The sequence below is a fragment of the Dama dama genome, chromosome 19 (assembly GCF_033118175.1).
Source record: "Dama dama isolate Ldn47 chromosome 19, ASM3311817v1, whole genome shotgun sequence".
NCBI lineage: Eukaryota > Metazoa > Chordata > Mammalia > Artiodactyla > Cervidae > Dama > Dama dama.
In genome coordinates, this window is record NC_083699.1 from 50453230 (window position 1) to 50473418 (window position 20189).

Genomic DNA, 20189 nt, shown 5'->3' on the forward strand with positions numbered 1-20189 from the left:
CACTGGTCTGCACCTGTTATTAGCTGCTCCTCACCAGCCGGATTCCAGCTCTGCCATATGTTGTAAGTATATCCAATGGCACTGTGCTGGTATTACTCTTCCTCTGCCCCACAGAAGTGATGAGGTGAGCAGTGACTTGCCCAGAACAGTGTGGAGGGGGGAAAAATATATAATGAGACTATACTTCTACACCCTATCCTTCACCAGCCATCTTCTATTCTAGACTACCAGTTCCCATATGCATTTGAAACACAGCCACTTCCTATCTTCCTGAACGTTTCTTGTTTTTATATTATATTCTGATATTCATTAACCTAACGGTGATTTTTGTAGCTGCTCTAGGGTGGATTCAGAAAGGAGGCCAGAAACTCCTCTTTGGTTGCTATCTTGTCCTCCTCACTAGTGTATAATGTCACCTCTGTCACTCACCAAGTTTCACAATATATGTGGGTGTATTGCTACTGTCTCTAGTCTGTTTCATTTATGTATTATCTGCCTCTGTGCAATACCACACTGTTTTAATTATTGCAAATTCATAACATCTTTTTAAAAATGTTATTGGAATATAGTTGATTTTCCATAATGTCTTGATATCTGATGTGGTGATCCTTTCTTCTTATTCATTTTGTAAATTGTCTTGGCTATTGCAGGCCTTTTACTCTTCTATGTGAACTCAAAGATCAGTTTATCAAGTTCTATGAAAAATCCTCTTGAGTTTTAGGTGAATTGTTTTGAATTTATAGGTTGATTTAGAGAATTGCCATTGTTATTATACTGAGATCTCTAATACATTAGTATTGTATAAAGCTCCGTTTATTTTCTCCCTAAAGATCTTGTTAAACTTTTGTGGGATTAAGTCCTGGGTGCCTTATAGCTTTTGTTACTATTGTAAGTCACTTTTTCTTTTGCTTTTTTCTACAATGCAAATATCTTTTTTCCCCCTGATCATATAAAAAGTGCTCATTAGAAACATTTGATTATTATATAAAGAAGAAAGTAAATCCCACCCATCATACTGAGGTTACATTGTTGGTTATTCTTTCAAGAATTTTTTATGCATGCAATATACATACCCCAATAAATTTACATACATAGAATCCTGTCATGCTTGCTTTTTTTTGAACATTTATTCTCTACCTCCTCTCCCCATGTTAACCCCTTTCTTATTCCCTAGCCAGACACCTGTTACCTATATTCATAGCCAATATTTTCTCCATGCTTGTGAAATCCTACCTAGATCCTTGTATTAATATTTATAGAGATTTCAGGGAGTTGATCATTGTTTTGAAAAAAATGGGTCATATTATACTCATTTGTACTTTCATTTTCTCACACTTAGAAGTACTTATGAAAATACATATGCTACTACTCTAGATTCTACTGGGTCATTTATATGGATCTAATTTATCCTTTTAATATTCCATGATCTGGAGATGTAATACTATAATTTATTCAATAATTTGGATCAGTTGTATCTAGCAAGAACTAATTATTTTTAATTGCTAAAATAAATTCTTTCCTTATTTTTTTTTTTTAAATATGGAACACTTCACGAATTTGCATGTCATCCTTGCACAAGGGCCATGCTAATCTTCTCTGTATCGAGGAACTAAGTATTTTAAATAGAAAGTGATTTAATACAGGTAATTTGGGACCTAACCAAATCCTTGTGAAAGTTTAGTTACTCAGTCGTGTCCATCTCTTTACGACTCTAAGGACTGTAGTGCTCCAGGCTCCTCTGTCCATCTGATTCTCCAGGCAAGAATACTGGAATGGGTAGCCATTCCATTCTCCAGGGGATCTTCCCGATTAAGGGACTGAACTCGGGTCTCCTGCATTGCAGGTGGATTCTTTACTGTCTGAGCCACTGTGGAAGCCCAAATCCTTAGAGGGATCCAAATACCAGATTCTAGGCTGGGCCTCCAGTGATGACTCCCACAACAGTCCCATGGAACCTGCCGCCCAAGGGAAATGCAACATCCATCACAGTCAGGAAGCTGGTGTCCCAGCTGCTGGTTCCAGAGTCATGCCACCCTAGCTACAACCTGGGAAGTCAGGAAGCTACTATCAGAGCTGTTGACTTGAGACCCATATCATGTCTGTCAGAGCTACACTTGTACATCTGACTGGTGAAATTAAATCACAGTCTAGAACACTAGCTTCAAGGGAGTCTGGGAATTGTCTTTAGTTTTTCAGACTTTGAAAGTAGACACACAATAAAAAGGTTAACTAGAGGGAGAGTGGACCAGTCTACCCAAGCTGCTGAATACTGTAGATTGCTATAGATTGGGTTCCCCTACAAACAGTTTCACAGTAAACATATCTGTAATGTGGCCTCATGGGTTCCTACTTATATTCCTAAGGAATAGGGTCCCAGGAGTAGAATTTCTGGAACAAAGTATATATGTATTTTAAAAAACAGACCTTGCCAAATTGCCTTCTGAAAAAATTGTAACACTTTACATTTCTGCTGGCAATGTGTGAGAATTATCTTCATTCATACCACACAATCAGCAATAGAAATGATGGTTTGGTGTGTTTGGTGTGTGTGTCTGTGTGTTTGCTTATTGTGGATAATTTCAAACATGCACAAAAGTAGGCAGAGTGTGTAATGAATTGTCATGTTCCTTTCTGGAAGCCTCAACCACCATCCATGCATGGCTGACTCTATCACATCTACTTCCCATGTTTTATATTATTTTAGAACAAATTTCAGATACCTTATTATTTCATTTATAAAGATAAGTGTATGTCTAAAAGATAAAAGCACACAATATTATTACAATATCTAAAATATTAACAATAGTTATTCATGAAATTGTCAGCCAGTGCTTACATTTTGTTTGAGTAAGAATTCAAATGGGCTTCCCAGGTAGTGCTAGTGGCAAAGAACCCACCTGCCAATGCAGGAGACTTAGTAGACGTGGGTTTGATCCCTGGGTTGGGAAGATCTGCTAGAGTTGGAAATGGCAACCCACTCCAGTATTCTTGCCTGGAGAATCCCATGGACAGAGGAGCCTGGTGGGCTACAGTCTATGCGGTCACACAGAGTTGGACACAATTGAAGCGACTTAGCATGCATGCAAGATTCAAACAAGGCCCACAAATTGCAACAAATTAAAGTGTTTTGTGTCTTTTAACTTATAGCCTCTCCCTCCATTTTTTTATTCCTTACAATTTATTTGTTAAAAGAACCAGGTTAACAATGCCATGAAGTTTCTTACAGTCTGAATTTTTCAGATTGCATCCCTTTGTTGTAGTGGAATGTTGTCCTAGTTATTTTCTGTGAATTGGTAGTGGAGTCTAGAGGCTTGGTCAGACTCGAGTTTGACTTTTATGACAAGAATAATTCAGATGGTGTCAGTTTCTTCACTGGGACTCACATAATATCTGGTTATCTCTCCCTTGTGATGTTAGCAAATCACTCGTGGTCAGTGTCCAGATCCACTAGGATTACAACACTAGCTATCCTTTTTCATCTGTGACATAGAATACATCTATAAAGAAAAATGTCCTCCACTCTGCTATTTGATTACCTGAGTTCATTTACATAAGAAAAATGCTTGACTCTTTCCAGCTTTTTACCAATTTTCAAAATAATGAATTGGTTTCCTAGCATCCTTCAGTGGTGACTTGTTTCTTTAGCATCACTGTGAATTCATGGATTAAATTTACTTGATGTGTTTCAATCCACTGTAGTTGTGACTCTTACAGATACTTTTAAATTGTTCCACCTTTGATCAGTGGAAGCTTTGCTATATTGTGTTTGTTCTTGCCACTGTGATAGGTGTCAAGAAATTTTACATTACTTTCATTTTTATTTCCCTGATCTCTAGTGAATTTGACTATATTCTTATGTTTGTTGGGCCTTTTGGCTTTACTCACCAGAGAATTGTCTATTTGTATCCTTTGCACAATTTTCTATTCCCACTGTTGGTTTTGTCTTATCAGTTTTTAAGGGTGCTTTGTATAGAAAGTAATCCTTGGTGAGAATATAGTAGCACAGACATTTTCCCATACATATTGATTGCTATTAACTTTGTCTTAGTGAAGTGATGAAGTGATAATGAAGAATATAGTAACACAAACATTTCCCAAACATATTGATTGCTATTAACTTTGTCTTAGTACCTTTTGCCAAATAACAAAAAAGGAATTATTTGTATGTGGTCAAATATGCTTGGCTTTATTTTATAGTTTCTTAGTTCTTTGTAAGGAAACTCTTCCCAAATCATTGATTGCACATATAATCTCACAGACAGTTTTCTTCAGGTTTAAAAATTATTTTTCTTTTATACTGAAATACTTAATTTGTTTGCAATTTACTTTTGATTTTAGTGTAAGATAGTAGTCCATTTTTATTTTCTTTCATATGGGTAACCAGTTATATGCCTGTACTTTTTTTTTTTAAAGAGGGTTCATCTTTTTCCCACTGAACTACCATTTTGGCACATAAACATTTCTATTAGCCACTGTAATAATGACCAATTATTTTTTCTATTCCACAAATGCATTTTTATATATCCTTACTAATGGCATATTGATTTGAATACATAAACATTACAGTACAGCTGATATCTTAGTAAGTTCCGTGTATACCCACTCTTCATTTTCTTATATTTTATAGTTGTATTAGCTATTCTTTGGCATTCTTTTGCTACTGAATTTTATTTTATTTATTTATTTTTTTCATTTATTTTCATTAGTTGGAGGCTAATTACTTTACAACATTGTAGTTGTTTTTGTCATACATTGACATGAATCAGCCATGGATTTACATGTATTCCCCATCCCGATCCCCCCTCCCACCTCCCTCTCCACCCGATTCCTCTGGGTCTTCCCAATGCACCAGGCCTGAGCACTTGTCTCATGCATCCAGCCTGGGCTGGTGTTCTGTTTCACCCTAGATAATATACATGTTTTGATGCTGTTCTCTCGAAACATCCCACCCTTGCTACTGAATTTTAGAATCATCCTATCTAATTCCAAGAAAAACCTTGTTGGAATTCTAATCAGAACTACATTAAATTTATATATTAAAATTCCTAGAATTAACAGTTTTTTATTGTCTTTCCTTTTAGGATTTCAATTTATTAAAATCCCCTTTTGTCTTTTAATAGTTTTTTCCTCTTAGTTTTTTTCAATATAAATAGTTTTTTTTTTTTTTCAGGATAAATCCTAAGTCTATCTTGTTAAATTTATTTATAAGTATTTAGCAATTTTGTCACTAACATGATTTGACTGGATTTTTATTAGCAACATGAAGATTTTATAGACATAAGAAAGAACTTTTTAGACAGACTGTTCAGTCACTGGAACTTGTAATTAAAGTGAAAGCTCCTCCTTATGTTATCAGGAAGGAAAGGTGGATATACATCTCTCTAAGACTATTTAGGTAAGGTCTTGCTGAGAGGTTGGGGCAGGGACCAGATGAGCCCTGGAAGATCTACAAAGAAGAGGAATTCACAATGTTGCTGTTTTAGCCAGCCTCCTAATATCAGCCCTCATGTGAGGGCTCTTGACTTAGCCAGTTTTTCCAGTGGATACATGGACATGTAGAAGACCATTATGAAACATGCTGGGATAATCTAGACTAATTTAATTCTAAATTTAGGATAGTCTAAAAATTTTCCAAAAAATTTTTCTTCTGTTTTTTTTTTTTTCCCCCAAAAATTCCATTTTGTTGTAATGATATAGTTTGTTTTGTTTTTGCAATGAATATCTTTTTGTTGTTGTTTATTTCCCCAGATAAACAATTACAAGAAACATACTCATTCATTCACTTTGTGTATACAAAAATAATAGAAAGAATTTTAGCCCACTGGAGTCCAGAGTTAATATGCTTTGCAGTACATCTTCTCATTAAACTTTCAAAACATCACCATGAAGTAGACTGAGTTTATTTCATTTGTATCTCGTTTTTAACAACTAGGAACTTAAGGCCCAGAAGAATGTATTACTTGTCCAAGGTCACACAGCTAGTTAATGACATAGCTTCCATGCAAACCAAGTGGCTGACTCAGAAGATCTTATCATTATAGTATTGTCCTTTCACAGAAGAATTTGAGGTAGAAATGTATGACTTAGAACCTCCATTTCTACTTCTACAAAACAAAGGATTTTTAATGGATGGTATCTGGTTGTAGATTCTTACTATGCAGAAAATTGAGTTTACTGGATTTGTAAATCAAGGGTTTTACATATGCTGCTGCTGCTAAGTCGCTTCAGTTGTGTCTGACTCTGTGGGGCCCCACAGATGGCAGCCCACCAGGGATTCTCCAGGCAAGAACACTGGAGTGGGTTGCCATTTCCTTCTCCAATGCATAAAAGTGAAAGTGAAGTCGTTCAGTCGTGTCCAACTCTTAGCGATCCCATGGACTGCAGCCTACCAGGCTCCTCTGTCCATGGGATTTTCCAGGCAAGAGTACTGGAGTGGGTTGCCATAAACACCCCAAAATTTGCTTTACAGTATATAGTTTTCTCAGCTGTGACTTCCATGTGTTCATTTTCTCCTTAAAGATGGTCTTTGCTGTACTGGCTTTTTATAGTGTTTCCCTCTATGGTTTCTAAAATAACCTCTACAGTGTGTTTGTGGAGGAGTGGAAGCAAATAGAGACCCTATAGGTTATTAGTAGTAGTATATGAGGAAGAATGATAGAATGTGAAATAACAGAATGTGATCATTTGAGTTCTTATTTGTCTTTTCATTAAAAGAGTTGTTGCAATTCTTTCATACTATATAAACCTGGAACCTGACCCCAGTCCCCTTTGCTTTCCCCTGTCACCTCCTTGGAAGTTGGGGATTCTGCAGCTTGAAATCATTGGTTTATATATTAAAATTGATTCTAACATTATAGTAACCATAAGAACTTTAAAATAACATTTTGAACTAAATTTTAGAATTATTATTATAATAAGTTATATGATAAAATAGCCCTTTCCTAAAAGATGCCCAAGAAATTCTCAATAGAGGATACTTGTGGGATTGCAGGGTGCAACTGTGGAGGAGATGACAGGTACTTTTTATTTTCTACCTTCTGTAGGGTTCTTTTCTTCCTTTTTTTTTTTTTTTTTTTAGCTATTATAATATGTGACTTTAATGATTAAAATTTGATTTAAACATTTTTTCTTGAATTTGAAATTATATCTTCACTGTTGGCTTTGTAGTCAAATGTTTTTCCCCAAATATAAGATTTTTCAATGATAAAATGATAATGCATGACAAAATAGGTTTTAAAGTACAGAAAAGCAATTTATAGTAAATATTTACAGGAACAAACACATTCTGGAGTTCAGTATGTCTGTATTTTCATATGGCAATGACTCTGGACAAGGCACTTGTCTTTAAAGAAATCATTAGCCAAACAAAAGCACTGTTGGTTAATTTCTAAAGTGATCTTTCTGCTGTGGATTTTATCGTAGCTATAAGCAGTTCTCAGCTCTGATCTCACATCAGAATTACTGGGGAATTTTAAAAAAAACCATTCCCGAAGCCCCATCCCAGATCAACTGCATCAATTTCTGTGAGTGCACCCAGGCATAAGTATTTTTAAAAAAGCTTCACAGGTGAGTCCTACCTCTGGCCAGACTTGAGAACCTCAATCCACCAAAAGTGATCTAGGTGGATTTAATGAATTCATAAACTAAGGTGAGCTATTTATTATTTGATACTTGTCAGAGATTAATAAATTATGATATTTTACCTTCTCTTTTTTCCCTTTCCTTCTTCTTTGGTTTTCCTAACGAGGGCCCAGCAATGAAGGGGACCAGGCCAGAGGAGGGATCCGGAGACAGGAAGGAAGTGCAGAGGACATGCACAGACAGATGGAGGCTAGGACTTGCAGATTAAACTTCTTAGAAAGGCAGTAAAAATAAACAGGCACCCCCTCCCCACCAAGCAGAAGGATATTTTCTGCAACTAGTGTTTTGCTTTGCGGCAATGGGGTTAACTTGCATTATTTTAGGACATCTAAGGGAACAAATAGACATTTCTCTCTGAAACTGATTTATTTAATCTTAACAAACCAGCCTTCATGCACTAGGTTTGTGTGTTTGGACCATGGCATTTTTCAGGATCAGTGATATATTTCCTATAATTTCGTGCAAACCTTCTTGATCTCTAGTCATTAGCCATGTTTATAGGGACTGGTACAGCCCAGCTCCCATTAACTCTTAAAAACTGGCCAGCCAGGATTCCCTTTCACGACAGGACTTCACACTAAGGATAAATTTTTGGAAGTGGAAAAAAATTGACATAATAGGGCAGGATACAAAAATCAATAAACAAAAACCAGTTGCATTTCTACCTACTAGCAATGAACAATCATAAAAGGAAATTAAAAAACAATTCCATTTTCAATAGCATCAAAAAAAAATAGTAAGAAATTTAAACAAGAAGGTGAACAATTTTTATAGCAAAAACTACAAAACATTGTCAAAAGAAAGGCAAGAAGAAAAGAAAGAAAAGAAACAAGAAAGCATCTTGTGTTTGTGGACTAGAAGACTTAATATTGTTAAGAAAACTGTATTAACCAAAGCAATCTACAGATTCAATGCAATCTCTCTCAAAATCTCAATGATGATTTTTGCAGAAATAGGGAACAAGAAGTCCTAAAATACATATGAGAACTCTCTAAAATTCATTTAGGGACTCCTAAATAACCACAATGATCTCAGAAAAGATGATCAAAGTTGGTAGTGAGAGAGTCAATTCCTAGGCAGGTTGATAGGAAGTCCTGGGGCCCCAAGGAGAGAGGGGTCTGGAATTCTCAAGGAGGAAGAAAGGACAAACTTTTTTTCCCTTTACATTCCTTGGGATTACATAACAATAATGTATCCTGCTTGAGGACAGTTTCTGGAAAAAACCTTCTGGTGAATCCTGTTATCTTAAAATGTAAATTATGGGAGTGGGTCTTGTAAGGTCTTTACAACCTCCATTCTTTTGATTCAATGTAATAACTAATTAAAAGTATATAACTCCATTGCTAACACTAGTGAGGGGGCACTCTCCGTACCCCTTCTGATGTCTATGTCAGAAGCTTTCTCTATCTCTTTCATACTTTAATAAAACTTTATTACACAAAAGTTCTGAGTGATCAAGCCTCGTCTCTGGCCCTGGATTGAATTCTTCTCCTCTGGAGGCCAAGAATCCTGGTGTCTTTCATGGTTAGCAACAACCTTTCAGTAGTCTCTATGATTCTAAAACATAATAAAAAGCTCCAATGAGCAAAACAAAGTAGGATGGCATAAGAACAGACATATAGACCAATGGTATAAAAGAGACAATCCAGAAATAAACACTTGCATACCAAAATGGCAAGATTAGAAAGACATAAAGAATCAATGATGAACATTAAATATATATTTGCCTATAGAACTAAGATTAAATATGGAAAATTATATTGGGTTGCCCAAAAAGTTTGTTCCATAAGCTATTAAGGAAAAACCCAAACAAACTTTTTGGCCAACCCAATAGTATGCAAGACTAGGAGCTGACAACTATTAGAGCAGAACTATAATAAAATGCAGCCATGAAATTAAAAGACGCTTACTCCTTGGAAGGAAAGTTATGACCAAACTAGACAGCATATTAAAAAGCAGAGACATTACTTTGTCAACAAAGGTCCATCTAGTCAAGGCTATGGTTTTTCCAGTAGTCATGTATGGATGTGAGAGTTGGACTATAAAGAAAGCTGTGCACCGAAGAATTGATGCTTTTGAACTGTGGTGTTGGAGAACACTCTTGAGAGTCCCTTGGACTGCAAGGAGATCCAACCAGTCCATCCTAAAGGAGATCAGTCCTGGGTGTTCATTGGAAGGACTGATGTTGAAGCTGAAACTCCAATATTTTGGTCACCTGATGTGAAGAACTGACTCATTTGAAAAGACCCTGATGGGAAAGACTGAAGGCAGGAGGAGTAGGGGACGACAGAGGATGAGATGGTTGGATGGCATCACCGACTCAATGGACAAGAGTCTGGGTAGACTCCAGGAGTTGGTGATGGACAGGGAGGCCTGGTGTGCTGTGGTTCATGGGGTCGCAAAGAGTCGGACATGACTGAGCGACTGAACTGACTGATAATAAAATGGATAATAGATGCAACAAAAGGCAAGTGCAAATGAAGAGACCAGGAAGCACTACACAATATTTCATAGCAGATGCAAAGTAAATATTAGGCAAGAGGAAAAAAATTTTAAAGGTATCCTCTAAATCAGTGAGGGATTCTTGACTCATGACAAAGGAAAATATCTGAGGAACCCTGGAGCTAACGTTTCAGAGTAGGAAGATGCCTGGGAAAAAAGCCCAAACCAAAAAGCATCCTAAGGAGCATCCTCATTTTACAGATTAGAAAACTGAGGCCCAGAGACAGCGAGTGACTCCGCAAGCTCCACAAAATTAGCACCAGACCCAGGTCTAACACAATCTGGGACTCTCCACCACAGTACACTTCCTTTCTATTTAATTTTTTAAAAAATAAGTAGCTGAATTGAACATTTTTAAGATTTCTCCAGAGCATCCCATGATACCATTTCAAAATGTCTTCAAACTTCGATCTTCTGTGGGGAAAGAAGATATAGAAATGCTTTCACAGAGCTGGGTCTGGTTAGCCTCACAGTAGAGTTTGGTGGGGAACCCTGGTGTGAACCTTCCAGACTGTCTCTAATCTTAGGGCATTCTCTCTCCACCTTTGATAGCTTCTTCCTCTCCTCTCCTTGCTGCTTGCCTCACCATGATCTAGTTGCCTCTCCTTTAAGTACATATAGATTATGTCTGTGCTCAGTCGTGTACACTCTCTGCACCCCATGTACTGTATGTAGCCTGTCAGGCTCCTCAGTCCATGCGATTTTTCAGGCAAGAATACTGGAGTGGCTTGCCATTTTTTTCTCCAGGAGATCTTCCTGACCTAGGAGTGAAAACCTGAACCCATGTCTTCTGTGTCTTCCACATTGCAGGCGGATTTTTTACCCACTGAACTATCAGGGAGGCCCTAGATAAAGATCATACTTGCACGTTTAAAAGTAACTCTGTTAGGGGCTATCCTAAGCGCTTTACCAGGCTTGTCTCACTGAAGTCTTACATTCCTATGAGGCAGATTTTTTGTCCCCATTTCAGAGACAAGAAAACAAGAGATGAATAACAGAGATAAGTAACTTGCTCCAAATTTTGCAGCTAGAAATTAAGGGGTAGAGTTCTCAACTCCAGAATCCGCCTTTTTAAGGACTAAGTTATCCAGCCTGAACAAAATTGCACGTTGTGCCCAATTCTGAAAATGAGCACGCTTTTCGCGATACTTTGTCCGAAAACTAAAATTGCATTCATTTGGGGAATCTACTCAAGTCGTTGTTCTTTTTGGTAGCCACATCAAAGATTAATTAATTTTAAAGTCTACTGAGTTTTTCCAGTGTATGGTCTTCTCTTGTGTATTGAGTGGCCTTCCAGGGGAAAACACGAGAAAACACACCGAAGGCCACCAGTCCGGTGTGCGAGGAGTTGGGGCGGGGCGAGGGAAGGGCTAAGTGGACCGGCGTCCCGCGCCCGGTTCCGCTCCGGATTCTCGGCTCGCGACCCCGGGAGGAGGGCAGGTGGGCGTGGCGCAAGGGCCGCGGGTCCATTCCCAGTGCGCTATGCAAATGACATGCAAACCAGCGCGTGTGAGTCCGAGTCCGCAGTTTGGATCGGGACTCGGAGCGCTGGGCTCTGAGGGGCTCTCCCACTTGCTCGCGCACTCTCCGGGCGGCTCACCCCTGCACCGACCCGGACGCGCCTCTCCTGCTCCCAGTGCCGCGGGGTTGGCAGCCAGCGGCGCTTTGAGCGCTGAGCCCGCGCTGCGCGCCCGCGGGACGACCCTGCCGAGCGCTGTGCCTCGGCTCCCGGGCTGCCTTCGCTGCGCGGGTGAGTGAGCCCGCCCCACGCTATTGTCCCGACGCGGCCCCTGGGAGTCACTCCTCGAGGGCGGGGGTCGCGGGGTCGGGACCCTGGATCGGGAGCTTGCTCCATGCTCCACTGTTGGAGGGGGGTTCCTGCGTGCGGCGAGGAGTTGGGCGGGGGGACGCACAAGGGGGCGACCCAGCACTTCCAAGCAGCCTCGGTTTTCTTTTGGAAGGTGTGGTGCCTGGGGACGGTGACGCCGTTGTCTCTATAGGCGTCATCCGAAAGGGATACCGTTGATTTGAGTGGTGCAAATCGCCGCTAGCCTGCAAGAAAGAAAGGTGGGCTCTTCTCCCAGCTCCCCAGCGCCTTGCAGGATGACTGGGGAACGACAGCTGCGGGGCGGGTGTGCCACGTGAAAGTCCTCCCTGTCTAAAGACGAGCCCTGGAAGATAGGGCAATGGGTGCAGCTCCGGAGTCCCAGACAAAATTGGGGCGCCAGGCGTTGCAGTCTTTCTCTCTCTCCCTGTTCCTCACTCAAGCCCCCCGCCTGCTGTTCTGCCTGCTTGTCTTCAACCAGTTTTATGGTTGAAAGACTCTTGTTCTCAGATCATTGCGGTTGGAAAGTTTAGGCTAAACTAATTCCCAGGTGTTAGCTGTCAGTGGTTAAGGCAGAACTCCTCCATGGAACTTGTGGCTACTTACACTCCTCAAGACCCAAAGGACTGAACTTCTAGGAGTGGTGTTGCAGATGTGAAGATGGCTGGTGGGGAGATTTTTTCAAGCATTTGTTGTTGTTGAGGGCCCATCCTCTAGATAGTAACCTGAAGTAGAAAGACCCAGCTCCTTTGCGGCCTAGCAAGGGTAAAAATAACCATTGCAATGGAAGGAGCTGGGGGGAAGTGGGGGCACACTCAGGCAGTGGGAATAGTACCAGGCCTCGGCCACTGGTTTCTACCATCCCTCCTCTCCCTGAGTGCAAAGAGCAGAGTATGTGAAATCCCCACTTGCCACCTACCCCACAGCCTGACTATGCTGTGTCCCCTTTCCACCTGGGGCTGTGGGTTCCTCCCTGTTTTAGTGCAGTTGTTTGTCAAAATGCACAGCTGGTCAATAAGTTATTTGTAAATGGTGGGTTTGAGAGGACTGTTTAGGGAACCCCTCACCCTTTAAAGAGTGGAGGATCCACAGATCCAACAAAGTCTCTGGGGGAAGGGCTTCCCGGGTGGCTCAGATGGTAAAGAATCCACTTGCAAAGTGGGACACTTGGGTTCAGATCCCTGGGTTGGGAAGATCCCCTGGAGGAGGGCATGACAACCCACCCCAGTATTCTTGCCTGGAGAATCCCCACAGAGGAGCCTGGTGGGCTACAGTCCACGGGGTCACAGACAGTCAGACACGACTGAGCGACTAAGCACAGGGGGAAGGGTAGGTGCTTCTGGTAACCTTACTGGTTGCCTAAAAGGCATCTCAGGTTGTAGCAAAATAGTTTTGTTTTCTCCTCACTTTATTTCCCTCTTCCCCTCCATCTCTTTATTTTGTCTTAAATTCTTAACCACCTTGTGTTTTCTCTTTGGTGATCTTGTCTTAGTCTCTTTCCCTTCCCTGCATACTGCAGCCATGTGGAAGGTGACGCTGCTGGCACCACGGTGCCCTGGGCTGGTATGGAATGTTCCTTCTCAAGGCCCAGAGTGAGGTGGGCCTTTCGTCTCCCATCCTGACTGGGCTAAGAGCCTTCAGCCAGAGCAGGTGGGAGCCTGGGCACTGGGTCCTGGCAGACAGGGGGGGTGGCTGGATGCTGGCTACTGGACTGGGTAATGGGTACCCTGGGGCCTTGCACAAGAGCCTTTTCACCAGGATGTGCATATCAGTTCCCTCACTCGTGATGCACAAAAATGCTGGTCCTCAGGCACTACTAGGCATGAGCTTGGAAAACTGCCCCAGGTGGCAAAGGATTTGTGTATTTGGTTTATTTTGTGTAGTATCTAGCTAACTGAGGAGGGGGGAGCTGAGGCCTTGGAGCACTTTTTCTTTATATAAGGTTTGCTGACCCTCTTCTCAGGAGACTATTTCCTCAGAGGTTAGGGGACATGTATAGAACAGAGTAGGTCCTGGGGATGTTCCCGGTCTAACTGGTCAGCTTAGGTGGACCCACCTACTGCCCAGACCTTAGACAGACAGGTGCATTCACCATAGGGCAGGAGCTTCTGGTTGGCAGCTCCAGGGGAATCCACTGGGACAAATTGTCAGAGGAGGCTGCCCCAGATGGTGCTGGGGTTAGGAGAGAGGCTCTTGCAGAACCAAAGGTGGGAGAGGGGGTTTAATGGTAGCTGGGGGAGGGCGGTCTGCCCCAGCCTCAGTGGAATAGATTGTGAATGCTCTGGGATCACCATGGCCTCAGTATCTATAAGATTGACCTCTTGCTTCACACACATCCTCCACTCCCCCCCAAAAATTTGAATCTGAGTCTGTGAAACAGAACTAGTTGATTTATTGGCACTTTGTCTTTTGAGATTCAAGAGGTGGCAACTTGAGAATGCAGCCCTGCCCCGGTAGGGGTTCAGAGACCCAATGAACATGTGGACTCTTACTTAGTATCTTTCTGAAAACACTTCTTGGTGTTCTGGAAATATACACCAGGGCCGCTTGTCAGCCTAACTGCCCTTCCCTCAATTCAAGCCAACATACTCTGATTGGGAAATTGTTCATTCTTATAAGCTTCCTGTCCTATCCTTTCTGTAATTGTGGAGAATTTTAGAGAAAAACCCTTAGAAAGTAAACTTCCCCAACACAAGATGTTATCCTCTCCCAACCTGACTATTGTGTCCTTCTCCTCTGAACCCCAGGGAGTGTACCCAGAGGGCATGAGGTAGGAGCATTTGCATGGAAAGCATACAAGTGGTGGCCTGGGGCTGGGAATCCAGAGAGCAGTGCAGATGACACTGGGACAGGCTCCTGTGCCAAGTGATGTCTGCCCTCTTCCTTCTGCTCCCCTCACCTCCTGCTCCACGAGAACAGAAAGGCGAGTGTGCGGGGCCGCGGGCTGCTGTGTGAGCCACTCACCTTGCCCACCTGTGCCCACCTGTGCCCTTCTGCAAATGAATTCCCTTGTCTGTTTGTTGAGTTCTGGCTTCATACTTCTCCATTTGCTTTAAGCCAGCAGGTTGAGCACTTGTAGTTCGTACAGCCTGAAGGTGGGCGGACCTCAGGACTGTCACTACGGCTGCAGATGTAGCCCTCCTGCCGTGTCAGATGCTCCTGCTTGTCAGGGCCATGGTCCTTGTGAAACCAGGCTGGGGCAGGAGGAGAGCCTGGAGGAACTCCTCACTGTTTGCTGCTCGTGGGGCTAAGGCTGGACTTCCAGAGGCTCGCACTGTCCCTTGTGTCTGAGGGGAATGCTTGTGAGGGACACCCCGCAAGGGAGATGAGGGAATTTCCATATAGATCTGGCTTCTCGAATATCCCAATGTTGTCCCCTCCCCCCACAGTTGGTGCTTTTGTCCCCCTTTCTCCTCTCCCCTCTTCTTTTGGATCCTGAGTACAAAGCCCTCTGGAGAACAAAAGAAAAGGGGTGAGGAAAGGATCTCCTTTTCTTTCAGATCTGCTGCTTAATTTCCACCTGCTTCCCCTGACTCTGGAACCCCAGATTGGATGGATGCTAATTTGTGAATGCAGGACTCTATGAGTTAGTTCTCCTAATCTTTCAGGAACCGAAATGCTTCACAGTTGAGCTTTCATCATTGAGGATGCTGTTTATCTGTTTTGTTTTCAGAGATTGATATTTCTGCTGCAGAGCAGTTCTCCTTCAGAGAGAGAGGAGCATGAGGGTAGAGTATGCTCTTTGGAGTTAAGCTTGGGTTCAGAGCCATCCTGTTCACTCACTGGCTGGCTGTTCTTGGGTATGGTATTTAACATCTGTGGGCTGAGTGCAGTTTCCTCGTCAGTGAGAGTGTTTATATAAATGAAGTGAATGTGTGAATATAAAGAGGTATGAAAGAAGGAATAGCTATAATTCTGTATATTGTATAGTGTTCCCTAGGTCTATGGAATGACCTATACCTCAGCCAACAAGCATGAATGACAGACCTCCTCTCCATCTAGCCCTGTGGAGGATTATACAAGGAAGGTACTATGCCCAAGGGACTTTGGGTTTTATGGGGAAACAGTGAACATGAATGCAGTATATAATTAGAAAAGAGGGGTTAGTTCTGTGGTTCAGACTCAATTAGGAGAATTTTGGGTAGCAAGAAATTTTGGGTGGCAAGATGTGATGAGGAAAGGCCTCAAAGCTTTTCTTCAGGGAGCAGGAGAGAGGGTGGTTACTGGCCTGGAGAGAGGAAGGTGGGAATACTTGTTTGCTGTCTCCAAAAGCTCTCCTCTCCTCCTTTGTTAGAACCTAGTGAAGAACCTTTGGCCCTGTGGTGAGCTCTCAACCATGCAGAACAGCTTGTCCTGAGATTTATTTGGGGGGAGTTTTCCCTCTGCTGCCCAGAATGTTCCTGGAACAATTTTGTTTTCACTTTATCCTGGGTCAAAAATTATAAGAAGCAAATCTACATCCAGAGTGAAAGCCCACCCCATAAAGACTTTTGGGCTCCCAGGGCTTGGTGTTCTTTCCTCATGTTTCATTTCTGTCAGCCCACCTGCCAGCTGCATCATAGTGAGGTGGAAACCCTAGTCTAGGAGGCGAAGACATTGGGTGCAGAACTGGAAATAGCCAGAGTTCTTACCTCTTCACTCTGATGGAGGACGGTGATTGGGTGAGAAGGCCTGACTTTGACCAGAGTGTAAGTGAAAGTGTTAGTTGCCCAGTCATCTCTGACTTTGTGACCCCATGGACTGTAGCCTGCCAAGTTCCTCTGTTCATGGAGTTCTTCAGGCCAAAACACTGGAGTGGGTAGCAATTCCCTTCTCCAGAGGATCTTCCCAACCCAGGAATCGAACCTGGGTTTTCTACATTGTAGGCAGAGAAATGGATGCAAATTGGTTCTCTCATCTGTCCCTTCTGGTTCCCCAGAGTCTTTGAAGGCTGTCTCCTTTAGTCTGAGAGTGCCCTGGGAAGCAGGTTCCTTCTTTATCTGGCCTGACTCTGTCATCACTGCCATATGTCTGCTGCCAGGGCCCCAGAGTACCTTGTGTCTGCCCATGCAGCTCCCCCTTACCCCTGAAGTCCCAGCCCCCATCCCACCCAGTACCCAGAGTTGACACCTAGGCTGACACTGTATTCTGAACCTGCCTTGAGTCTGGAATGCACCATCCTTCACAGGAATTTTCACCCCATGAACTGAACATGGAAGCTCTTGCCAGTCTCCACTGACCGTGGAAGGAAAGACTCTTCTCCTTTGCCTGGGATGGACTAGGTGGAGGCTATGTGAAAAACCCGGAAGAGGCTGTGGTTTGGAGCTGTTTGGCACAGCTCCAGTGCTGTCCAGGTCTCTGCAAGCACACATGTAACTGGAGAGGGGCCCTTTTCTCTGCTTGCCTGAGGAACCTGTGGGCAGATGAACAGTGCTTGGTAACCTTTACTTGCCTTGGAGTCATAAGGTGTGGTGTCACACTAGGTAACGAGCTCCTGAGGGCAAAGGCCATGGTTTATCTCCATGTCCTTGCTCTTAGTCCAGTAAGTAGTCTTAGTATCTGACATGCCACGGTGCCTGGTTGTCTGTGCTTAAGGCCTGACTGGTGGGTGAGTTGGAGTGTTCAAGAAAGATCCTCAGGCATCTCCCCTCTGCTGCTCCAGGAGAAGGTACTTTCCCCTCATTTGCCTCACTTCTCCAAAATGTCTTCTTTCTGGTTAGGCATTACTGTTCTATTTTTCTCCTGAACTCTGCATGTTTTCTGTCGAGTACTCAGCCCATTCAGAGAACTTGCCTAAAATGGACCTGTCCCTACTGTTTCCCCTTATTCAGGTTAAGTTCTCATTCCACATTTTTGTAGTGTCAACAGAGCATTTCCATAGTCACTTGGCTGGTAACATTGTGGAAGTGGACATGTTCAGAAGACAATAGACTGTTTTAGTGTACCTGTAACTTGCCTCTTATTACTACGGAAGCTTGTCTTCACATTCACAGTAGGGCCTCGTGCTGGGCATGAGACAGTTAATGTAGATACTACTGATTTTATCCCACAGCATTTCAACTGAAGTATTTTAGGGAGTTCGGGCTTTTTGTTGTGACTGGGCAGCCACCTCAAGCACAAGCTGGTTGCAGAAGCAGCACCACAACTTCTCAGTGCTTCCTCCTATGGTTCCCCCCTCCAGTGGTTATCCCAGGCAGAGAGAATCCCTGGGTTTTACTTTCATATTGCTATTGCTCGTGACCAGAGCTTCACTAGCTCACACTTGGACTATTAACTGTGGCACAAATACATTTTACACTTGACTGCTTTGTTAATCTTAAAGCCCAATCTGGCTGTGTCACTCCATCTTCAGAAACCCTCCATGGCTCCCTGCTTCTCACAGGACACCCTTAACCTGAAGTGCAAGGGCCTCTGTAATCTGACCTCCAAGGCAATGGAACTTGTTAACTTCTTGTCCCTAAACCCAGTTTGCACTTTCCTGTTTTTTTGCCTATGTGAGTTTATCCTCTCCTGGAATATTCATCACTTTCCTCTTTGATTGACAAGTTCTTCTATCCTTAAATATTTGTTCAAGGAATGATTAAGTTCCTAATACATGTCAGACACTGTCCCAAAATGGAGACTGCCTTTGACCTCGTGAGCTTCACCTCCGCTTCAAGTTCTTTTCCTCGTTTGAACTTTTGTAGGGACCTTGAATTGGTCCCTATAAATTCTTTTGATGGTGACAAGTCACACATTATTATGAAAAGTTTACATGTTTAGTTTTATTTATGCTAAAATTTTTATATTTACAACTACCTTGAAAAAATTTCAAGGAGAAGACCTGCCTGAAGCTTTTATTTCCTAATAACAGACTTTCAGAACCCACTAATAACAAAATTCCTTTGGGATCCTTGTTGGCAAAATAAACCATGCCTCCCAGTCCCTAGCCTAGACTTGGGTGGGGTCAGGGAATCTGTTTTTACAGAGCTCCCCAGGTGTTTGCAGTGTCAGCCAGAATTGAGAATCAATCTTCAATGCTTTTTTACTAGGTAATTATTTCTTTGATTTGTGTATTAGGAAGGAGTCTTCAAAATTATAAACTGCTCCTCCCCGCTCTCTTCTTCCGATTCCCACTCCTTCCCCTGCCAGTCCAGCACCGCCCTCCACGGGAGGTACGGGGAGTCCTCCTCCAGGAGACTCAGGTGGTAAAGATTTATCCTGCTGGGAAGTAGAAGAGCACCTCATTAAAAAAGATGCCTCCCAAGTTCAAGTGCCACCTGAATGATGATGATGTCGCAGGTTCTGTGAAAAGTAAAAGGAGAAATCTTTTAGAAGATGATTCAGACGAAGAAGAGGACTTTTTTCTAAGAGGACCATCTGGACCAAGATTTGGACCTAGAAATGATAAAATTAAGCATGTTCAGAATCAGGTGGATGAAGTCATTGATGTCCTGCAAGACAGTATTACAAAGGTAATAGAAAGAGGGGAGAGACTAGATGAACTACAGGACAAGTCAGAAAGCTTATTGGATAATGCAACTGCTTTTAGCAACAGATTCAAACAACTTCAAAGGCAAATGTGGTGGTGCGGATGCAAAATAAAAGCCATCATGGCTTTGGTTGGTATTATTCTTTTGTTAGTGATTATCATTCTTATAGTTGTGAAATACCGTACTTGATTTGATGACAGATCTTCATTAAACAAAATCTGGGACAATAATAATAAAAGGTTGCCGCATAATTTAAATGAAACCCATGTGTATAACTTTCAAAGCTTCTTTTTCAAGAAATTAAGAGGCAAGTATCACTTCAAATTGGAGCATTGAGAATCTCCAATTATCTCCCTCCCTTCCAACAAAATGTTGCTTTTAATAATTATGTTTGAGGCAAAGATAACTAGCCTTGATTTTGCCATATTCCAAGGGTCTAATTTGAAACTAGATACTTGCCAATTCACTGTTGTATATATAGTCAAACACTGATAAGGATATTTCATACTGTTATTTTAATGGCATAAGGACTTGAATTTATTTATTTATTTTTTATAGATTAATTCTTTTTTTTTTCATTTATTTTTATTAGCTGGAGGCTAATTACTTTACAATATTGTAGTGGTTTTTGCCATACATTGACATGAATCAGCCATGATTTTACATGTGTTCCCCATCCCGATCCCCTCTCCCGCCTCCCTCCCCATCCCATCCCTCTGGGTCTTCCCAGTGCAACAGGCCCAAGCACTTGTCTCATGCATCCAACCTGG

General features: G+C 42.2%; 2 protein-coding genes and 1 non-coding gene across 4 annotated transcripts in view; 2 read left to right on the forward strand and 1 right to left on the reverse strand.

The window, feature by feature from the left end:
- Positions 1–1533: 1533 nt before the first annotated feature.
- Positions 1534–1637, reverse strand: LOC133074278 (U6 spliceosomal RNA). The gene has a single exon (XR_009697130.1). It is a non-coding gene; the product is annotated as a U6 spliceosomal RNA (small nuclear RNA).
- Positions 1638–11752: 10115 nt separating this feature from the next.
- The window catches only part of MYLK (myosin light chain kinase), a 280134-nt gene continuing 271697 nt past the window's right edge, over positions 11753–20189 (forward strand). The window contains exon 1 of one of the 2 annotated variants that reach the window (XM_061166997.1): positions 11753–11893. The gene's annotated coding sequence lies outside the window, so the exon portion shown is untranslated. Of the gene's footprint in view, positions 11894–17502; positions 17616–20189 lie in introns of those variants that run through there. The other variant, XM_061166994.1, reaches the window with a different exon arrangement.
- On the forward strand, positions 19072–20022 carry LOC133073956 (vesicle-associated membrane protein 4-like). Its single transcript, XM_061167936.1, has one exon. The coding sequence runs from the start codon at positions 19183–19185 to the stop codon at positions 19606–19608; it is 426 nt and encodes a 141-aa protein (XP_061023919.1). The 5' UTR covers positions 19072–19182; the 3' UTR covers positions 19609–20022.

Bases quoted from the DNA above. Each gene is read 5' to 3' on its own strand.
- LOC133073956 (XM_061167936.1), top strand. From the start codon at position 19,183: ATGCCTCCCAAGTTCAAGTGCCACCTGAATGATGATGATGTCGCAGGT.